Source organism: Chelonoidis abingdonii, chromosome 19 (assembly GCF_003597395.2).
Source record: "Chelonoidis abingdonii isolate Lonesome George chromosome 19, CheloAbing_2.0, whole genome shotgun sequence".
NCBI lineage: Eukaryota > Metazoa > Chordata > Testudines > Testudinidae > Chelonoidis > Chelonoidis abingdonii.
In genome coordinates this window covers 24,639,530-24,657,361 of record NC_133787.1, presented here as the reverse complement: position 1 = coordinate 24,657,361, position 17,832 = coordinate 24,639,530, and the positions used below count along the sequence as shown (strand labels likewise).

Genomic DNA, 17,832 nt, shown 5'->3' with positions numbered 1-17,832 from the left:
CCACACCATCAATTTCTATTTAAAAAGGGTATTTGTGATTTGTTGATCTTTTACCAAACTGCCAAGTTTGGCCTTTTGCATCTGCTCTCTTCCTTTTTCCTTAATCCTTCTCCAGGTATCCCTGTGGTGTTGTTTAAAAAAATAACAAATGTAAACTGTGGAAGCCTCTTTTTTTAATTTTTTTTAAGACATCTAAACAATAAAAATATTACTAAAGCTGTGTACAGAGCTTTTGTTTGGGTTTAGTGAGGTTCACATTGAGTATTGTTTTGAATTGTGCAAACTCAAAACCTAAAAGCCAAAGTCTGCTAAAGGAAAGTTTTGCAGTTTCCATCAGAAACTAAACCATGGTCCATATTCACTGAAGGGGGCACAAACCTTAACCTTGATGTATCTTTTTTCAAACTTGGCCCTGGTTTTCCATGAATATTTTCTCCAAAAAAAAAAAAAAAAAAAAAAAAAGAGAGCAGGGGGGACTCAGGCCTTGTGTGCTGTATTTGAGTGACCAATTTTATTGGGAAATTGTTAACAGAACAAATTTTAATTGATTATTGTAGCGTGTTTGCTCTCTGGGACAAGGACTGTATTCTTTTTTCTTAAAGAATACAGGTACTTAATCCTGCCTAGCACAATGGGACCTAAATTCTTGACCAGTAGGTGGTACTCAGACCACAAACCTGCTTCTAAATTATTTTCAACCAATCAGAGAACATATAACATGACCAGTGTGTCCAATCAAAATTAAGACAACTAATTTTGTGAAGATTATTTTCAGTTGCTGTATTTTGAGAAATAAATGCAATGTTGATTTTTGAAGCATGCATATATGTTTTGTTGATGATTTGGGATTTTAAATACCACCTTACTATAAGGTGACCAGAGAGTAAGTGTGAAAAATTGGAACGGGGGTGGTGGTGGTATTAGGAGCCCATAGTAAAAAAAAGCCCCAAATATCGGACTGTCCCTGTAAAATTGGGACATCTGGTCACCCTAACTTACAGAAGCTGTACTGTTCTAAAGAACATTGCAGGACCATACCCTTTTCTCTTGCTATCTGGCTCAGAGAAATTCACCTATATCAGTGTTTCTCAAACTGGAGTTCCTAACCCCAAAAGGGGTTGCAGTATTGCCACCCTTACTTCTGTGCTGCCTTCAGAGTTGGGTGACCAGAGAGCAAAAAAGGTTGGAACCCCTGATCTAAATAATAGATTCCAGGATTGTCACCCTATATGTAACTGTGAAGCCTAGCATCAGCATCAGTGTGAAGCGAAGGAAACCACTACAAGCATGGCTGAAAGTTCTTTTTGTGTAGACTATCACCAGGTTGAATCGTCACTGGGATTTGCAGTTGGTTACAATCAGTTTTTTAAAGTTCTGACTTTACAAATTACACCTGTGCGGTGTATAGCTACAGTAAGGCATTCATCTGTGCAATTCCAAGAGTATTAGACTGTTGTGATATCAAAGGTAACTCAACCAATCAGCGCTCTTACTCTAAGCTAATATGCATGCAACAATTAAATTGGTTGTATGAGGGAGACTGTACAGAAAATGGATTACTTGGCCCACCTATCACAGTTCTTCAAAACCATCCACACAACAACACAATGAGCACACACAACAACCCAAACACACACAGTCCCTCACTGCAGCATACACCATTCACCATCCACACAAATCTCCCAGTACAACCTCCTGGACACAGATCAGCACAGTCAACCACATACTACCAACATACCCACTAACTTTGACTACACATAGCCCCTCACAACTGCCATGCCCATGCAACAGCATGGGCTTTAATCTCCGAGATCCTGGTGTAACTCAACTGAAGTAAAGAGCATTACTCCATCACGAAATGTGGCTTTATTACACCTAGGGTTGGTTGCTGCTATTTTCTTTTTGCTGGATTTCCAGTAATGTCTGTTTATATGCCTCATTCTGTACTAAATACAGCTGTTAGGCTCCATTCCACTGGAGCTATTTTATCTTAATATTCTTGTGCTCTAGTCCCTCCACTGTCTGCCAGTAGCCTGTTGCATTGAATTGAAGATTGTATTCATGATACTGAAGAGTTTCTCTAGTGTGGTTGCTTGTTATGTTTCTGATCCACTCATTTCCTTTTCCTTTATGAATCTTGAAACAGGGTATATAAACTTGCATTGGTTCATTTGCAGTCCTTTGGTATTAAAGCACTTTCTTATTATGCAACTCATTAATGTAAGTTACTATTTTTTCTCATCAGGAGCTCCTGCATCACACTGATTTTTTAAGACAATGTGATCTTAGTGTTTTTAGCCTTGTTTTTTGCACAGTTTGTTTAATCTGTTGCTTCTGTACTCCTGCACTACAAGATACTGTGTATGAAATGTGGTGGATATTTTCTTGGATAATATATTGTATATGATAGTGAAAATTTGCTAGGCTGAGCTTTTATTTTTTCCAGATTGTTGGTTGTCATATGGATGAAGGTCTTTCACTGAACTGAGTTGCTGCCAGCAGTTTGCCTGGTTTTCTGCTGTCTGTGTAAATCTTCACTTCTGGACTCAATTACTGAGAAGAAGGAGCTATTTAGCATTTAAACTTTTTAGGTTGGCTACAGCATTCATAAGGAAATGAACAAGGTTTACAATATTTTTAATTTTATAACTGTAAATATTCCTCAAAAATGCAAGTTATGTCACTAAATTTTTTTTAAGGAAATAGAAATGAGTGATTTACATTTCTCCATTAAAAGGGAGAAGAGAAATGCATATTAAGAAAAGCCCTTTTTGCTCCTGCTTCCTAAAAGACGGACAACTCAACCTTTTTATGACGATGCCGTTTATTGCCTCTAGGCTTCTTGAGTATGGAAGACGTCCCAGCTCAAGGTTTAAAAAAAAAAAAAAAATCTTGAAAGCTATCAAAATCAAACCAAAAAAAGGTTTTGTTCGGCTGTCAGGTAGATTCCCCTCTCCTCCTCCACATAAAAATAAAGAAGATTGATATCTAGTAGAAGATGCTGCTGGGGTGATTGGTAAGGAATGCTTGAGGCTTTGAATGCATGTCTGGGCCTTTGTTCCTTCTAGAGAGGTCTGTTAAGAAAACTGAAAGTTCTTTGAAGAAATATTTTATGTAGGTTTCATAGGCAATGTGAGTATCTAAGATAAGCCATTCTGCATTAAAAACATGATGAATATACAAAAATAGTAGTGTAACTATTGTAATTTTAGGTAAATTATTTTTCCTCTTGTGAGAACAGCAGTAGTGTTTACAATCTGTTTATTAATCCAGACAGATCTTAAATTTACCTCTTTGTCTACCTATCTAATCTACAAGTATTAACAAACTCTGGAGCAAGGTTTAAGAAAGTATAGTGTATGAGGGTGGCGAGGAATAGGAACAGACAGAAGACTCTTCACAGCTCATCAGCAATTCTTTTCCACCTCTGTAAGTAGGCCATTGGTTCAAATCTGGTTCATATCATTACTATGGGACGGTTACTTGGTGAACTACATAAAATTAGTTAGAAAAAGCTATGTTAAATAACCTTAATGTTCTTTTTAATGTTTGAGTGCAAAGTCAAGCACTCTAAGATTAGGAAATGCCAGAATTAAGGTTGCCTGTGCAAACTTAATTCAATCCTTTTGTGTGTATGCTTTATGATACAGTCTTTAATGACATGATCACACACTGTTTTTTCCCCACAAGACTACTACCTCGGTCAGTGCACAGGATGAATGGTGCTCACTTAATGAACAGCATTTCAGTTTTTTGTTTTCTCCTTGCTCACTATGTGGCCTCATACCTTACTTACTGCACTCTCCTCAAACACTGCTCAGAAGACAGAATTATTAGTTCCCTCCTGTGCTTTTCTGTGGTGCTTGTCATTGTCACATATGAAAATAAATCCATTAATGTTTGTGAAGCATTCATAACACCCCTGCAAGTTGAGGGGGTATTATTATTATTTATTATTATCCTCACGTTACAGATAGTAAACTGTAGCACACCAAGATGCCCAATTTGAGACACTTAGGACCTAATATTTTAAAGAGTATTTAGCATTATTTGGGACTTTATATGTTCAGAACACAGTTCCCATTGAGTTCAACTGTGAGCACTCAGCACTTGTGCAAATGTAACCGTAGGGTCCCAAGTCAGGCATTGCTAAAATGAGGAACGCACAGTTAATGGTCCCTGGTGAAAGGTGACTTGACTAGCATCAGAGAGGACCTCTTGGGCAGAGCCAGGGATAGAATCCAGTTCTCCAAGGTAGTAATAAACTACCTTGACCATGAGACTGTCCTTTTTGTTCCTGCAGTCCACTGCCTCATTCACTGTACACTTTCCAACTTCTGCGCAAAAAAAAAAAAAAAAAAAAGGATCCTGTAGACAGCAGTCTCCTTCATTATGCAATCCTGATTCATTTTCGGAGCAGGTCCATCCAATGCATAGAATGAGGCAGGGGTCCCGTGAGAATAAAATGGGCTCATGTAATTAAAGACCATATTGTAATTAGGGCTCTGTGTCTGTCATGGATTCTGTGACTTTTCATGACTTCTGCAGCAGCCAGCTGCACTGGCTGCTGCTGGAGCAGATCTGGGGCCAGCCACACAGGCTCCTGCTCGGGTGATCCTGTGTGGCTGGCCCAGGTACTGGCCCAGTCGCTGCTTGGTGATCCCTGGCCCCTCCCTGAGCAGTGGCCCCCTGGTCCACTCCCAGTAGCTTGTGCCCCCAGCAACAGTCTTGGGGGCTGCCAGAGCAGCCGCTGCTCAGCAGCCCTGGCAGCTGGTGCTCCTGACATCCCCCCGCAGCAGCAGCCCCTCAGGGTGGCACCCCAGCAACCCGTCTCTCCGCCCGTCAAGGTTTAGTCAGGGGTATTTTTAGTAAATGTAATGGACAGGTCACGGGTGGTGAATTTTTGTTTATTGCTCATGACCTGTCCATGACTGTTGCTAAAAAATACCCATGACTAAATCATAGCCTTAATTATAATGCATATGCAGAAGTGGGCTGAAGTAAGGTTGCTCAGGCAACTTCAATTCTGTCATTTCCTAACTTTTGAGTGTTTGACTTTGCATCCTTAATAATGTTCTTTTAACAGAAATTCTGCCATGTAGCATTATACTGACACCCAGAGGGTTCATCACAGAGCTGGAACCTTTAGATCCACCACACAGACTTTTGTCCCTTGAGCCAATGGAGTAACTGATAGCAGAAGTAGGTTGTTACCCTCTAGGTGGACTGGCACCAATGGGCAGTGGGACACTTTATTAATGGATTTCACAGATATTTGCTGACAGCAGAGGAATGGTGAGACTAAGGATTTTGAGTTCTGTTCCTTAGTGTGGAAGGGGAGTGTACTCTAGTGGGCACAAACTCTTCTGCCTGTTTCCCTCATGCTTGATCCTTCTGCCCTGTCCCCTCCAACTTGTCCCAGTCCTGTCTCTTCCCCACCGCTGGCTCCTCATGCCACTCCCATTCTCTTCACCTACCCAGTCGTAGGCTCACTCTTCTGAACACCCATGTGCTCTTGCTCCCACTCTCCTTGCCCAGTCATCCCCAGTCCTTCCATTGCTCTTCCCTGGCTCCTTGTGCTCAGTGTCCTTGGCCAGCTAGACGCTGTTCCTTCCCCTGCACTTGTGCGTTCTCTCTCTCTGTGCCTCCAGTCACATCTGTACTGGCTCCCATACCCTGCTTCTCCGCCAGTTCCTCTTCCAGTCTCTACTGAGCATATGTGAAATACGATTTGTCAAAAGCTTATGACTTGCCCAAATTTGGATGGATTTTCATGGTCATTGCAATAGGGCACATCCCTGACACAAAGGTCACCTCTTGCCAAATTTCAAGTCCTCATTTCAAAGCCTGGGGCACTAGAGCATTCCAATGAAAAGGTCTCCAGAATTTTTTTTTAACATAAGTGAAAAATGTATTTTTCTCTAATGTCATTCTTGGTAATAGCTGAACTTTTGGCTGAAATTTTCCAGAAGAGTTCAGGCTGAGGTAGATACCTGTCATGGAAAATTTCAGCTCAGACAGTGAATTTGGCAAAGTTATAATCAATTGAAAACTGGGTCTGATTATGGTAAGTTTTGGGCAGCCTTAGTTATAAGCAGTGCTGTCAATCTCACCTATAATGAATGTGTAGTCTCTCTCTCTCTCTCTCTCTCTCTCTCTCTCTAGTTCTTAGTGGACAGATGTATCTATTATAAAGCTCTGTAATCACAGTGGGCACTAATTGGCATCCTTCTTAGCTGTATCAGCAGAGATAGATGGTCATAGATATTGAATTTACTTCTCCCCACTGAAGAGTTTTCCTAGGTCAAGGTTGATGCACATTGCCAAGTAAGTGTGAGAAGCTTCCATGGTTGATGCATATGTTGTATTTGTTCTGCAAATTGTGAACTTATATTGTTCAGGGATACCAGTCTTGCCTCTTTCATAAGTGCTAAGTTATTTAAAAACAAAAGTCAGATTTTGCTTTAGAAGATTAAAGGAAGAATATATTAATATGTGCATTTATTTGTTGCTGCTGTAAAGTTCAGACTATAATAAATAATTGGCCACACTGTCAACAGGGATCTCTATACATGTACAGTTTTGTCTGTGCATTTGAATTTTCCTAGGTGAATCAGGTGGTTAGATGTCTAATTACTTTATTTGCTTTCACAGTTGCCCTTTGATGCTAATTTTACATTTTGTGGTTTGCATACTTGGAGCCCATTTTGAAAACTGGGCTTTCTGTGTTCCTTACTCACAAATAATTTTATTCTGTCAGTGTTTGTATGCTGCATGATAAATTTTTATATGTAGCCTAAAATATACATAGAATTAAATCACATTTTGACTCTTGGTACATTTTTACTGGTAAGACTAGGTTGTAAATTTATTTGGTAGTAACATATTAGATTTATCTCCTCAAATGAAAATAGACCATTAAAAATAATGGGCATGTCGGCTGCCTGGGACAATTTTATTGCTAGTCATTGCTAAAGCATACTGCTGAGGGAAAGATTGTGAATAAGTCAGAATCATTTTCCTTCATAAGCTTTTAACAATCACTTTTCTTTTATTATGATAAAGAATAAATATAATCTAATTTTTCAGAGTTCCGTCTAAGCAGTGCACAAAGTGTATCATTGGTTCTGGAAATAGGTGAACTTAATTTGTTTACAGGTTAAAGAAAGGAGGAAAGGAATATTTTTGATGTAGATAAGAACAATGATAGTGATCTAGACGAGGGGGATGACATTGATGATAACTTTACCTTTATTGACCTATCATGTGGTGATCTCAAAATGCTGTACTAAGTGGCATATTCTTTGTGTACAAAAAAATTTGATAGTATTTTCTGCCTTTCTCTTTTGCATATTTTTAGAAAGATTTCATGTTCTTCTGAGAGGCAGTTGTCCACGAAAATTGTGTGGGCTTCCTTCTCTCAGTTGCCTTTACCTTTATTTTCTCTAAATCACTCTCTCCAGTTCACCATACTTTTCCTTATTTAGACATGGACATATGGGGCCTTCTGAAGTCCTCATCATTGTAACTCTGTGGATCAAGAAATGCTCTGTTAATAATGCATCCAGCACCTCTCTCTAAAGCAGTGACTCCCAAACTTTATTAATTTACATACCACCATCTTATACATTGTTGTGAAGTGAAGTTAAGCTAGAACACAAATTTCTCACCAGGAATCTTATAGCAGGTTCCTTACATAATTGTGTAAATGTTTTCATATTAATTTTACTTCACTTATCTTTTTTTCTCTTTTTAAATGTTCTATCTGTATTAATTTTTCAAAGAAAATACTGGACAGAGCCAGTGCATGACTACAAGATCTGTATGTACTAGTTACAAATATAATATAAAAAATTTAATTTAGTGATGACATCATGTATATGCCATATTATTACTGCTGTAATGCATCCATGTGACACAAAATGTTAGTGAATTTTTTTCCCCCAGTTCACATTGTCCTTTTTTTCCTATTCTCTACTGTGTTATATTTACATATTAAGATGTTTTAGTAATGTTCCTAGCTTTTAGCAATAAGAAACACTTGTTCAAAATAAAGTGATGCGTGTTGCTGCTCACGTGCTCAAAAGAATAGGGAACAAGATACACCTGGACATTTTTATCTGTATATGAATAAAATAATTATCTTACTGTAGGTGTAGCAATTTGATCATTTACATGTTGCTATGTAGTAGAAAATAAACGATGCTTTTTTGGTAACCTTCTGTAGAGGTTAATTATTAGATACATAATTCATCACTGTGTAAAAGAACCTTTGTACTTTTTGCATCCTCAGTAATTTAATATGAGTGCATTTAATACTTTTTCTCTTATTATACTAGCAACCTACTTCTGTAGCCGCATCTGCTGTCCACCTGGGACTTCCAGTGCAAGCCAAAGTTGTACAATCAACTGCTACACCAGTTAGTGCTACATCTACTGCAACCTTACCTGGAGGCTCTACTCTGTCACACACTACAGTAAGTATTAAAAGTGTTACCAGCACAACACGAACAAAAATGAATGCCGATGCAACCAGTCATGTAGGTAAGGCTTTCTAAATGAGTTTTGATGATAAATGTTAATATACTATGTGTATTACAAACAGAAAAAAATGAATTTTATCCATGAGTTTATTTTCCAAATATAGTGAGGGTGAAACTCACTGCCATTGGAGTTGTACCCAGTAATTCTAGTGGTAAATTTGCCGCTCAAGTTCTCTAATGTGAAAGAGCCAGATTATACCACCCATATTCCTGTTTAGTAATACATTTCTCTTTGAACTGTTCCATTGAAATTAAAGGGACCACTCAAAAAGTAAAGTAACATGAGTAAGGTGTGACACATTTGTGCCCTCAAATTGTAACCTTACAGAAGAATACTTCCTTGTTGTAATAAGCTGCTAAACTCAGCAGTAGAAGGGAAGTGTAAGTTTGCAATTTTTGGGTTTTAAAGATTTATTATCGAATAAAAGATATTAAAGAAGATAATTATCTGCTTTTTGATTATAACAATATTATCAGGTATCAGTAGCTACCACAAGTTCTCAGAGTTTAATTAAAACAGCAGCAGCAACTGGAACCCCAGCAACTCAACAACCTACAGTAATTTTTGGAGGACAAACTCAAACCGCAGCACAACCCCAGGGTCATCCACGGTTGCCACTTCTACCCCATACGACAGCACAAGTACCAGCACGGCCCCAGGTCATACCTAGCTCTCCTGTACCAGGGACTACAGTTGTATCACAGGTTTGTATGTAAGTTCTGGAATGTTTGAGTGTTTAGAAGGTTAATAGAGATTTTCTTTCTTGGTTATATGTGCACTTTTCAGTTTTATTTAATACCAGGAAGAGCTTTCACACCAACCCAATTCCCATAACATCTGTTAGTGGCCTCCTTATACATTCTGTTAAGAACACATTTTAGCTAAATGTTTTGAGGGACTAGCAGTGATCTTGACAGTTAACTTGGCCAACTTTGTGCAGTGTAAGGAATATTTCTGTAATTGGAACAAATAGACCTCTAATTATACTGCCAGACTCCATTATTATGACTGTGTGCATAAGCAGGTTGTTCTATAATATCAGTGGCTTTGTCCTCAGTATATGGCAAAATAACAGTTTTAAAGGTCATGGTGGCTTAAGATTAGAGCATATGTTATAGTAAACTGATCAAATAAATTGGGATTTAGACAGGATAATATTTGAAATGTATTTATTATTTGATTTGTACAGTTGATGTTATATTATATAGTAATTTAAAAAGTTAAAAAATAAGGAAAAAAACTGTGAATTCAGTATTTGCCATCTCAGTGATTGCTTGGATTTTTGACATTTCATGATGATTTTTTATCATGTAGGGTTACAGTTCCATGAAGGATATAATGAATGATAGCATATCAGACATGAAAAATAAATATTTCTGTGATTAATTTAGTTAGTAACTGTATGGTATGACTATTAATGATTAGATGGAAGTGAAGAGAGTGCCAAACTACAGTGGCAATAGCCAAATAATTGAAGACACTTATCAAATTGCTTTTATTTGGACAAGAAATGTTCTAGTTTTCCCATTATTTACATGTATTAGTCTAAGCAGTGAACAACATCAACATACTATGTATATCTGATTTTTTTTAAACAGGAAATGCAAGAGAATGTGAAGAAATGCAAAAACTTTTTAGCTACCCTGATAAAACTTGCTTCCCATAATTCATCTTCTCCAGAAACATCCCATAATGTGAAAGCTCTGGTTCAGGATTTGCTGGTAAATATTAAGTTGTGTTAGTTGTATATTGTAAGTGCTATTTATAGATGCAGAAAATTGTTACTGAATTTGATACTCATGTATTCTTTAGCTTCTGTTTGCAGTACAGAAATGTTGAAAGGTAAAAGTGTTGCATAAAAATGGTCATAAAATTTTTTCTGCACTGAATGCAACCTCACAATTTCATTGTTAATCAAGCTGTATTTTCTCTTGCCTGTAGTGGGTTAAAATGCTGATTAATGTCACAATATTTAATAAACATTATGAACAGTACTCATGTTTTGATGGATAATATTTTGATAAAGTTTATTTGGAAATATAATAAATATGTTTTGTGAGAGCTTTCTGTGGCTCTGATCCTGTAAGCTGTGGTCTCTTATGTCACAATTAAAGTCCCTTTCAAGTAATTTGGTCTCTGTATGGATCTGCCTTTCTGAAGCAGAATTGAGGACTAACTGAAACATTTTTCTAAGAAGTCACTAAGGCCAAGATTCTGTAAAAAGATCCCTGGGGGTCTTTTTGCAAGAATGGGGCCTGAATGCCTGTGGATTTCAAAAATTCCAAACTTAAACAGAATGACTTACATGACCAAAATAGTATTTTCTGTAGATGGAATCTATGTGATTGGTCTTGCAGAAAAACTGACTTATGGTAGCTTCCAGTACTACATATATTTCAGTGTACACTACAGAACAGATATACACTGCAAACAGACTTTATCAAAGGCTTTGACAAATAGTCAAGCTTGCATTGTTTGTGTATGCCAAGGAGAAAGAAGATGATAGTCTTGAATTGATTATCAAGGAACACTTGCACATTTTAAACATTTTGATTTGGAAAGTCTAAGACTCTTTCCCACATAAAAGTGATTGAACAAAATTATTAGTAGTTCCAATAAAAATTAGTTTGAACTTTTGAAAACTAATAGTTTTAAAGAATTAAAGTTTGAAACATTGAAGAATAAATATAACAGGTATATTTTGTTTCTTCTCTACTATACTATATTAACCGCAGGGAGTCTCAAGAGTAGGACAGCTGAATCATTAGACAGCCTATAAGTATTTTACTAATGATAGTTTCAGATACATTAAAAATGTACTTAGCTTCAATAGATCCTTCATCTTCACTAATAAACATACATACATATAATTCTTCTATTTAAATCTTACTTCCAAAATTCTACCTGTTCACTCATCTGGGTGGTGGTGTTTTTTAACCATTGAGTAAAGTATCTTTTTCTTATTCTGATAGGTTTTGTGCCAGGGGTCACAGATTCCTGAGTTCTGAGAAGGATATGTGTGTGTGTGTGTGTGTGTTAGTTCTGATAGAAAGATTTGATAGCTGTGGATGAGTTTGAGGGACTTTGAACTTTAAAAGTCCCTGTTAATTTGTGGCTAATCTGTTGAGATATATAAATATTTCCACAATGTTAGCCTGTCCTAGTATATGTTCTCATTCTTTCAGAAAACAGAAAAATCCCAAATAGTTATTTTTTTTCTTTCCCCTCTCCAGGATGCAAAGATTGATCCAGAAGAATTTACAGGCTGCCTTCAGTCAGAGCTGAAATCATCTCCTCAGCCATATCTAGTACCTTTCCTGAAGGTGAATATAAATATTGTTTAGATCTGAAATTTATCTGCCGAATAGGCTTCCTTATTCAGGTTTAAATTTTTTTTAAAATGTGCAAACTTGCACACAATACGTAATCAGTTTTGACTGTCTAGAACATTTTAGTTAAGAAATAGAAAAAGAAGAATTTCTAATTTAGAAACATAAATATTCTGTGGGTTACTTGAATATTATATTCCTATATTTAAACGGAAAATGTGATGAAATGGGTTGTCTTTGGCAGCTTTATTACGTCACATTTAACATAGGTAGTTAAAGACCACCCACATGACTTTAGGTATCTTACTGTTGTAATGGGTTTACTTTTCTATGATAAATAAACACAGTATTGTCTATAATAAAGTATACCAGTCAGAAGTGGTATGGTAGGTTACTTCACCAGTATGTCTGTAGTACCCATGTTGAGATACTTTTTTCTAGTGCTCTTGTCTTGTCTAAATAAGAGCAATCAAGTACATTCAGTGTACATGGCAGTGTGTAAGGGAGATTACTAAACGCTTCTCTGGAACATGCTTTTGTTGAAATAATTAATTAGTAAATTCTGTCAGGGTGGTCCTCTTGGGGCAGGGCTCGCCTATAATGAGGAACATCTGGAGAAATATTATAAAATGTGGTCTCAAATGGAATTGTTTCTTGTTCCCCAAATTAGCATATGTGGTTAAATTTTGTTTGCCTTACTTATTCAAAACTATCATTGACTTCTAGCTGCTTACCTATGTGAGCAGAGTAAGCAGAATTTGGCAGTCTGGTACTCAACATTAGCTCCTAGATGTAAAACATGTATGTTTTGTTGTTCACCCACATCCCAGTTATCATGGTTTTCTGTTTTTTATCCCAACTTGCAGTCTGTCAGTTTAGGGCAGAATTTTCCTCTAATTTTTTAATTCTTCCTTTCCTTTCATTTTCTTTCCTTCCCTTTCCTTTCTCCTCTCTCCTCTTCTAGGATATAATTAACCCTTTCTTTTTACTCTCTTCCCTGCTTTCCTTCTTCAGCCATCTCTGGCAAAAAGTTTTAACTTCGTCCCTGTCTTTGAAGTCATTTCTTGGCAACAACAATTATGTTTTTAAATAAAAAACAGGAGTTAAAAGTGACTACAGCCTGGGGTAAGCACTGCGAAAGCCTGCAGCTGCCTGGAGGAGCACTTCAAAAGAACATAATATAAAAAGTTTATTCATAAAATAAGTCTTTTAGAACTTTTTTTTGGATGAACCAGTCTGAACATGAAGCACACAATAACACACTTTTCTAATAAAGTCAGTGCAGTACATCAGTAGTAATACAGTACACAGCTATTGCGCTAAGACAACCACAATTAAATCGTCTTGCTTTAGATACTCTATGTGGAGAGGTATTTTACTACAGTCCTAGGAGGGGTGCAGTTTACTTCTGGCAGCACACAGTGGAAATGGAGCTCATTTCTGCCCTTCCACTTTTCCCCATCCACTTTTTGCTCCTCACGGGATCTAAATCCATGCTTCAGGTAGTCCTAATGGACTGCTGGTTTTGGGGCCTTACTCCCCTGTGTGGTGGGGTTAGGATAGGTCATATTGTAGCCTACCATGTTGACCAAATTAAAAATTAATAACTTGTGATGTGATCCATGCTGAATTTTCTCTCTTCATAGAAAATATGAAGAATGTTAAAATGTACAAGTTTATTTCTCCTGAAGTGCTAGACAGGTCATACAACTGGTTTTGAAGATTTATGCTTTCCAGTGTGTGTATACATTTCAAAAACAGACACTTTTTTTGATGGTTTAGTAAGTTTGATTTTTTTCCCCATTTTTCTTCTTTTTTTTATTTATTTTTTTTTAGAAAAGTCTGCCGGCATTGAGACAATCTTTATTGAATAGCCAACATTCGGTTTTGCAAGGACAGCCATCTCAGCAGCCGCTTCAACAAACCAAGCTGTCACAAGTTATACCTCAACCTGCCTCTGGAAGTATTTCCTCTAATGTCACAACTCAGACAGTAGGAATAAGGCAACCAAACAGCTTTTCCACATTTGTATCAAATACAGTTCAGCCTCCTCAGGTTAAACTAGTACAGTCAAATCAGAGTACTCAACTGGTAGGTACTAAAACATAAAGGAAAACTTCTAAATAGGTTGAATAGTGGTTTAAAGTTACTCTTTATTTTTGTTATTACATTCTAATTTGGAAATACTTCTGTTTTTCATTATCTTGTCTTTCTGATATAGTATGTTAGGTACTGATCCTACAAAGATTTACGCACATACTCACCTTTATCAGGGTTGGCTCCAGGCACCAGCCCAGCAAGCAGGTGTTTGGAGCGGCCACGGGAAAGGAGCAGCACATCCGGGTCTTTGGTAGCAGTTCGGGGGCGGGTCCCTCTCGGAGCAAAGGACCAGCCACCGAATTGTCGCCAAAGACTGAAGCGGTGGTGGTAGAGCTGCAGATCGCGATTGCAGCCTTTTTTTTTTTTTTGGCTGCTTGGGGTGGCACAAACCCTGGAGCCGGCCCTGACCATTATGTACTGTGAGTATTCCTATTAATTTTAATGGAAGTACTGACACTGTATAACGCTAAGGATGTGCATAAGTCTTTGCAGGATCAGGGCTTTCATTTCTGGGACATAGAGATTTTTATATAGTTGCAGTGGATACTTACCTAATTACAGCAGTATAAGAGAGCTAGCTTTTTAAGGCTTACAGGACTCACAGGAAGGATTAAGATTTTAAAGATGATCATACAATCAGTGTTAAGTTATTCTGCTTTGATTAGATTTTAATTTGATTTAAAATGAAAAATGGAAGGTCCCTTTTTAAATTCTTCTGTACATTTTGTAATTAGAAAACTATGGAAATAATTTTACTGTAACAATCAGCTTGGTCTAGTCAGAATACCAAAATGTTATTCCCTACTCTTGCTGATATTGAATAATATCCTACTACATGCCCACAGCCCCACTGATTTCAATGGGACTGCTCATGTAGTAAGGTTCTACTCACTGTGGAGTAGTACCATTGGGCCCATGGTATATATAGCATATATAGCCTTGTATATGTATTTTTTCAGTTTTTACAAAAGCCTAAGTCTGATGATATGGCAGTCCATTCTTGTCTTTCTTAACCACTTTTGTGAAATGGTGAAAAATATTTCTTTTGTTTGCAGTTCACATGTATATGTGAGTATAGTACACAACTTTGATTTAAAAATTAGGATGAGCAAATTTGAACGTATTATCTTAAGCTGATGGAATTCTGCTTTATCAGGATTCTAAAATGCAAGTATAACAGCTTTGCCAGAACCTGTTAGTCACATGACTGTTCCTTAAACTAGTAGACTTAGGAAAGGAAATAAATAGTTGGGGAAAAAATCTATTTTAAACGTTTAACTTTAAATAGTTTATTTAATTAAAAAGTAACAATGTACATTTTTTAAATACCCATTTGAGCTCCATGTCATTTGGACAGTACATATGCTTCTTAAAACAGTTTAATCATTAAGTTTTAAAATCTAAAATAATTATTTTATAGTAGGAGTAGCAAAGTCATAGGAGAACAGTTGTAATGAACTATATGAACTTTTTGAGATGCCAAGATACTTGACCTTATCTTTTATAGTAAACATGAGGCATGTGGACGTGATCTTGAATCTGGACTTGGCTGCTGTTGCTCATCTCTTTTAACTGTGCGAATTATCTCCTCTCTAATAAGGAAAAACTTTTCTGGAATGTTGTATAATTTAGAACAGAATGGTACAGAGTAGCAATATGAATGCCTGCTCAGTCATCTGTTAACTTATTCGAACATACAACTTCATTTCCAAACTAATGTATCAGAGCTGACAACTTAAAAAGTGGCATGCTTTAAGCACCAGTTGGGTGGGCCATGCCAAATGACAGTTCTGTATTGTGCATGGGAAAATGACTGTTCTTAGGAACGTATTTTAATCCATTTGGAGAAAGGAAATAACTGCTGTAGTCTCATCAAGTAGCAATAGTTGCAGAGGCAGAAGGTTGCATCTTGACTTGCCAGAAAAAGTGTGTTTTAAGGACTACTACAGGATGGAAATACATTTAGAAAACATACAGAAAAGTTTAATTATATAAAGAAGAACTTTATATAAATCTATACTTCTGTGTCTGTTGCTTATTAGTAGTATGGCTGATTGAACTGAACCTCAGGTTAACCAAAGCCCTGCTCTATCGCCTAGATTGTGCTATATTGGTTAAGTCAGCATCTGACAAAAATCATTGTAGTAGGTTATCTGAGTTACCACAACAACCACTGTTTCAATTACAGGCAGACACTGGGGTATCTTCAATACAACTGTGTGGTAACTATTAGAAATATTGACCTTTTAATGGTGAACATTGTGCCTTCTTCAAAGTAGTCTGTGTTCCCTAAACCCAGAGCACAACAGGGACCCTTGGCCAGATTGCCCAAGACAGACCGACAGAGAAAGATTACATCTGGCCTGCCTGAAGCTGACCAATGCTTAGGGAGAAAGCTGGCTGGGCTTCAGATTCTCTAGACTTGGAGCTCACCGAAGAGAATTTCAAGTGGCTTTGCAGACTGTCCAGCTGAAGGGGGCAGAACTAATGGAGTATAGCCTCTTTAGAGCCAGTCTGTCTACAGAGTCAGTCAGTGCCTTCTAAAATTAGGGGAGCCTGTCTACTAGCCTCCTCTCTTGATTTTTCTGAATTTTACCAAGGAGTCAGAGTTTTAGGTGTCTCTGAAACCTTTGGACACTCATGGTTGTAATATATAGTGCTTCTATAATATAGGTATTTCAGGGCTCCCCAGCCTCACTCATTCTCACATCCTGCATTGAGGCAGTAGACTTTTCTAAAGTCCTGCATTAGCAAAACTCTCATTTTGTGGAAATCTCTGGTCAAACTCCCATTAGCTTCAGTGCCAGCAAGATTATGCCAATGCTGAGCATCTTGAAAGTCCCACGCAGAACCAGTTGAGTTTGTTGTTTTAAAGTATTTTGTGAATTTTCCCTCAAATTGAAGTTGCATGAAAATAATAAGAAAAGAGTTTTCTTGTCTTCTCATTTAAGAAAGAGCTATGGAACACAAATTTTGTGGCATAATTAAGATGTTGCTGCAAAGCTGAAGTGATATTGGTAGCACCATTTTAGATGTGTGAGGGGGTGCTTTAGTATAAATTTTCATCTGTGGGACCATGTACAGTTGTGGTACATGCATGTAGAAATCAATAGGAGACAAAGAAAACTTCAATTTTAAAATTGTATGATGCCGCTGATAGATCAAAGAGGAGATAATGATAATCTGATGAAGTGGGTATTCACCCACAAAAACTCATGCTCCAAAATGTCTGTTAGTCTATAAGGTGCCACAGGATTCTTTGCTGCTTTTACAGATCCAGACTAACACGGCTACCCCTCTGATACTTGACGCCTTTGTAAAGCACCTTGAGATCTGCAGGTGAAAGACCGAGGTGGCAGTATTAATTCCTGCTAGCTGAGAAAGCTGGATGGAATCTTTGATTAAGTTTTCCTTTCGATACTGAAAAAATATTGGTGAGTGACTAATGTGATGAGGCAAAAAACTATTTATATACCTACATACTTGATCTAGGTTTGAGTAAACTGCGAATACTTTGGGACTGGAACTGTGTATTCATGTATGTGGACAGTATTTAGCACATTATGGGTACTACAGGTAACAAATAGTGATAGAACTGTGAAACCAAACAAGGGCAGTTTTTCATATTTGTTGACCCTATTGCAGCCATATGTAACATATCTAGTGATGATAATCCAGCTGTGTGTTGCATTGTATGTATTGTGTTTCTCAGGTTAGATTGAGAGATCAATGCTATCAATACCATCCCTTTTTGCTATTGGACAACTTGGCTGTAGAATAAATTTTTCCTTTCGGTTTTGATTCATTTGGGTGTAGACATATGATTCATATTCACTCGCTATGTTAGATATGGACTTGC

The 17,832-nt window shown here is 37.2% G+C and overlaps 1 protein-coding gene across 2 annotated transcripts in view; it reads left to right on the top strand.

Moving 5' to 3' along the window:
• Positions 1–17,832, top strand: part of LOC116816978 (transcription initiation factor TFIID subunit 4-like) — a 213,288-nt gene that overhangs the window by 17,722 nt on the left and 177,734 nt on the right. Inside the window, exons 3-7 of one of the 2 annotated variants that reach the window (XM_075073846.1) lie at positions 8,340–8,477; positions 9,021–9,248; positions 10,143–10,265; positions 11,778–11,867; positions 13,710–13,964. In XM_075073846.1, the coding sequence (XP_074929947.1) occupies positions 8,340–8,477; positions 9,021–9,248; positions 10,143–10,265; positions 11,778–11,867; positions 13,710–13,964 (834 nt within the window). The remainder of the gene's footprint in view (positions 1–8,339; positions 8,478–9,020; positions 9,249–10,142; positions 10,266–11,777; positions 11,868–13,709; positions 13,965–17,832) is intronic. The other variant, XM_075073847.1, reaches the window with a different exon arrangement.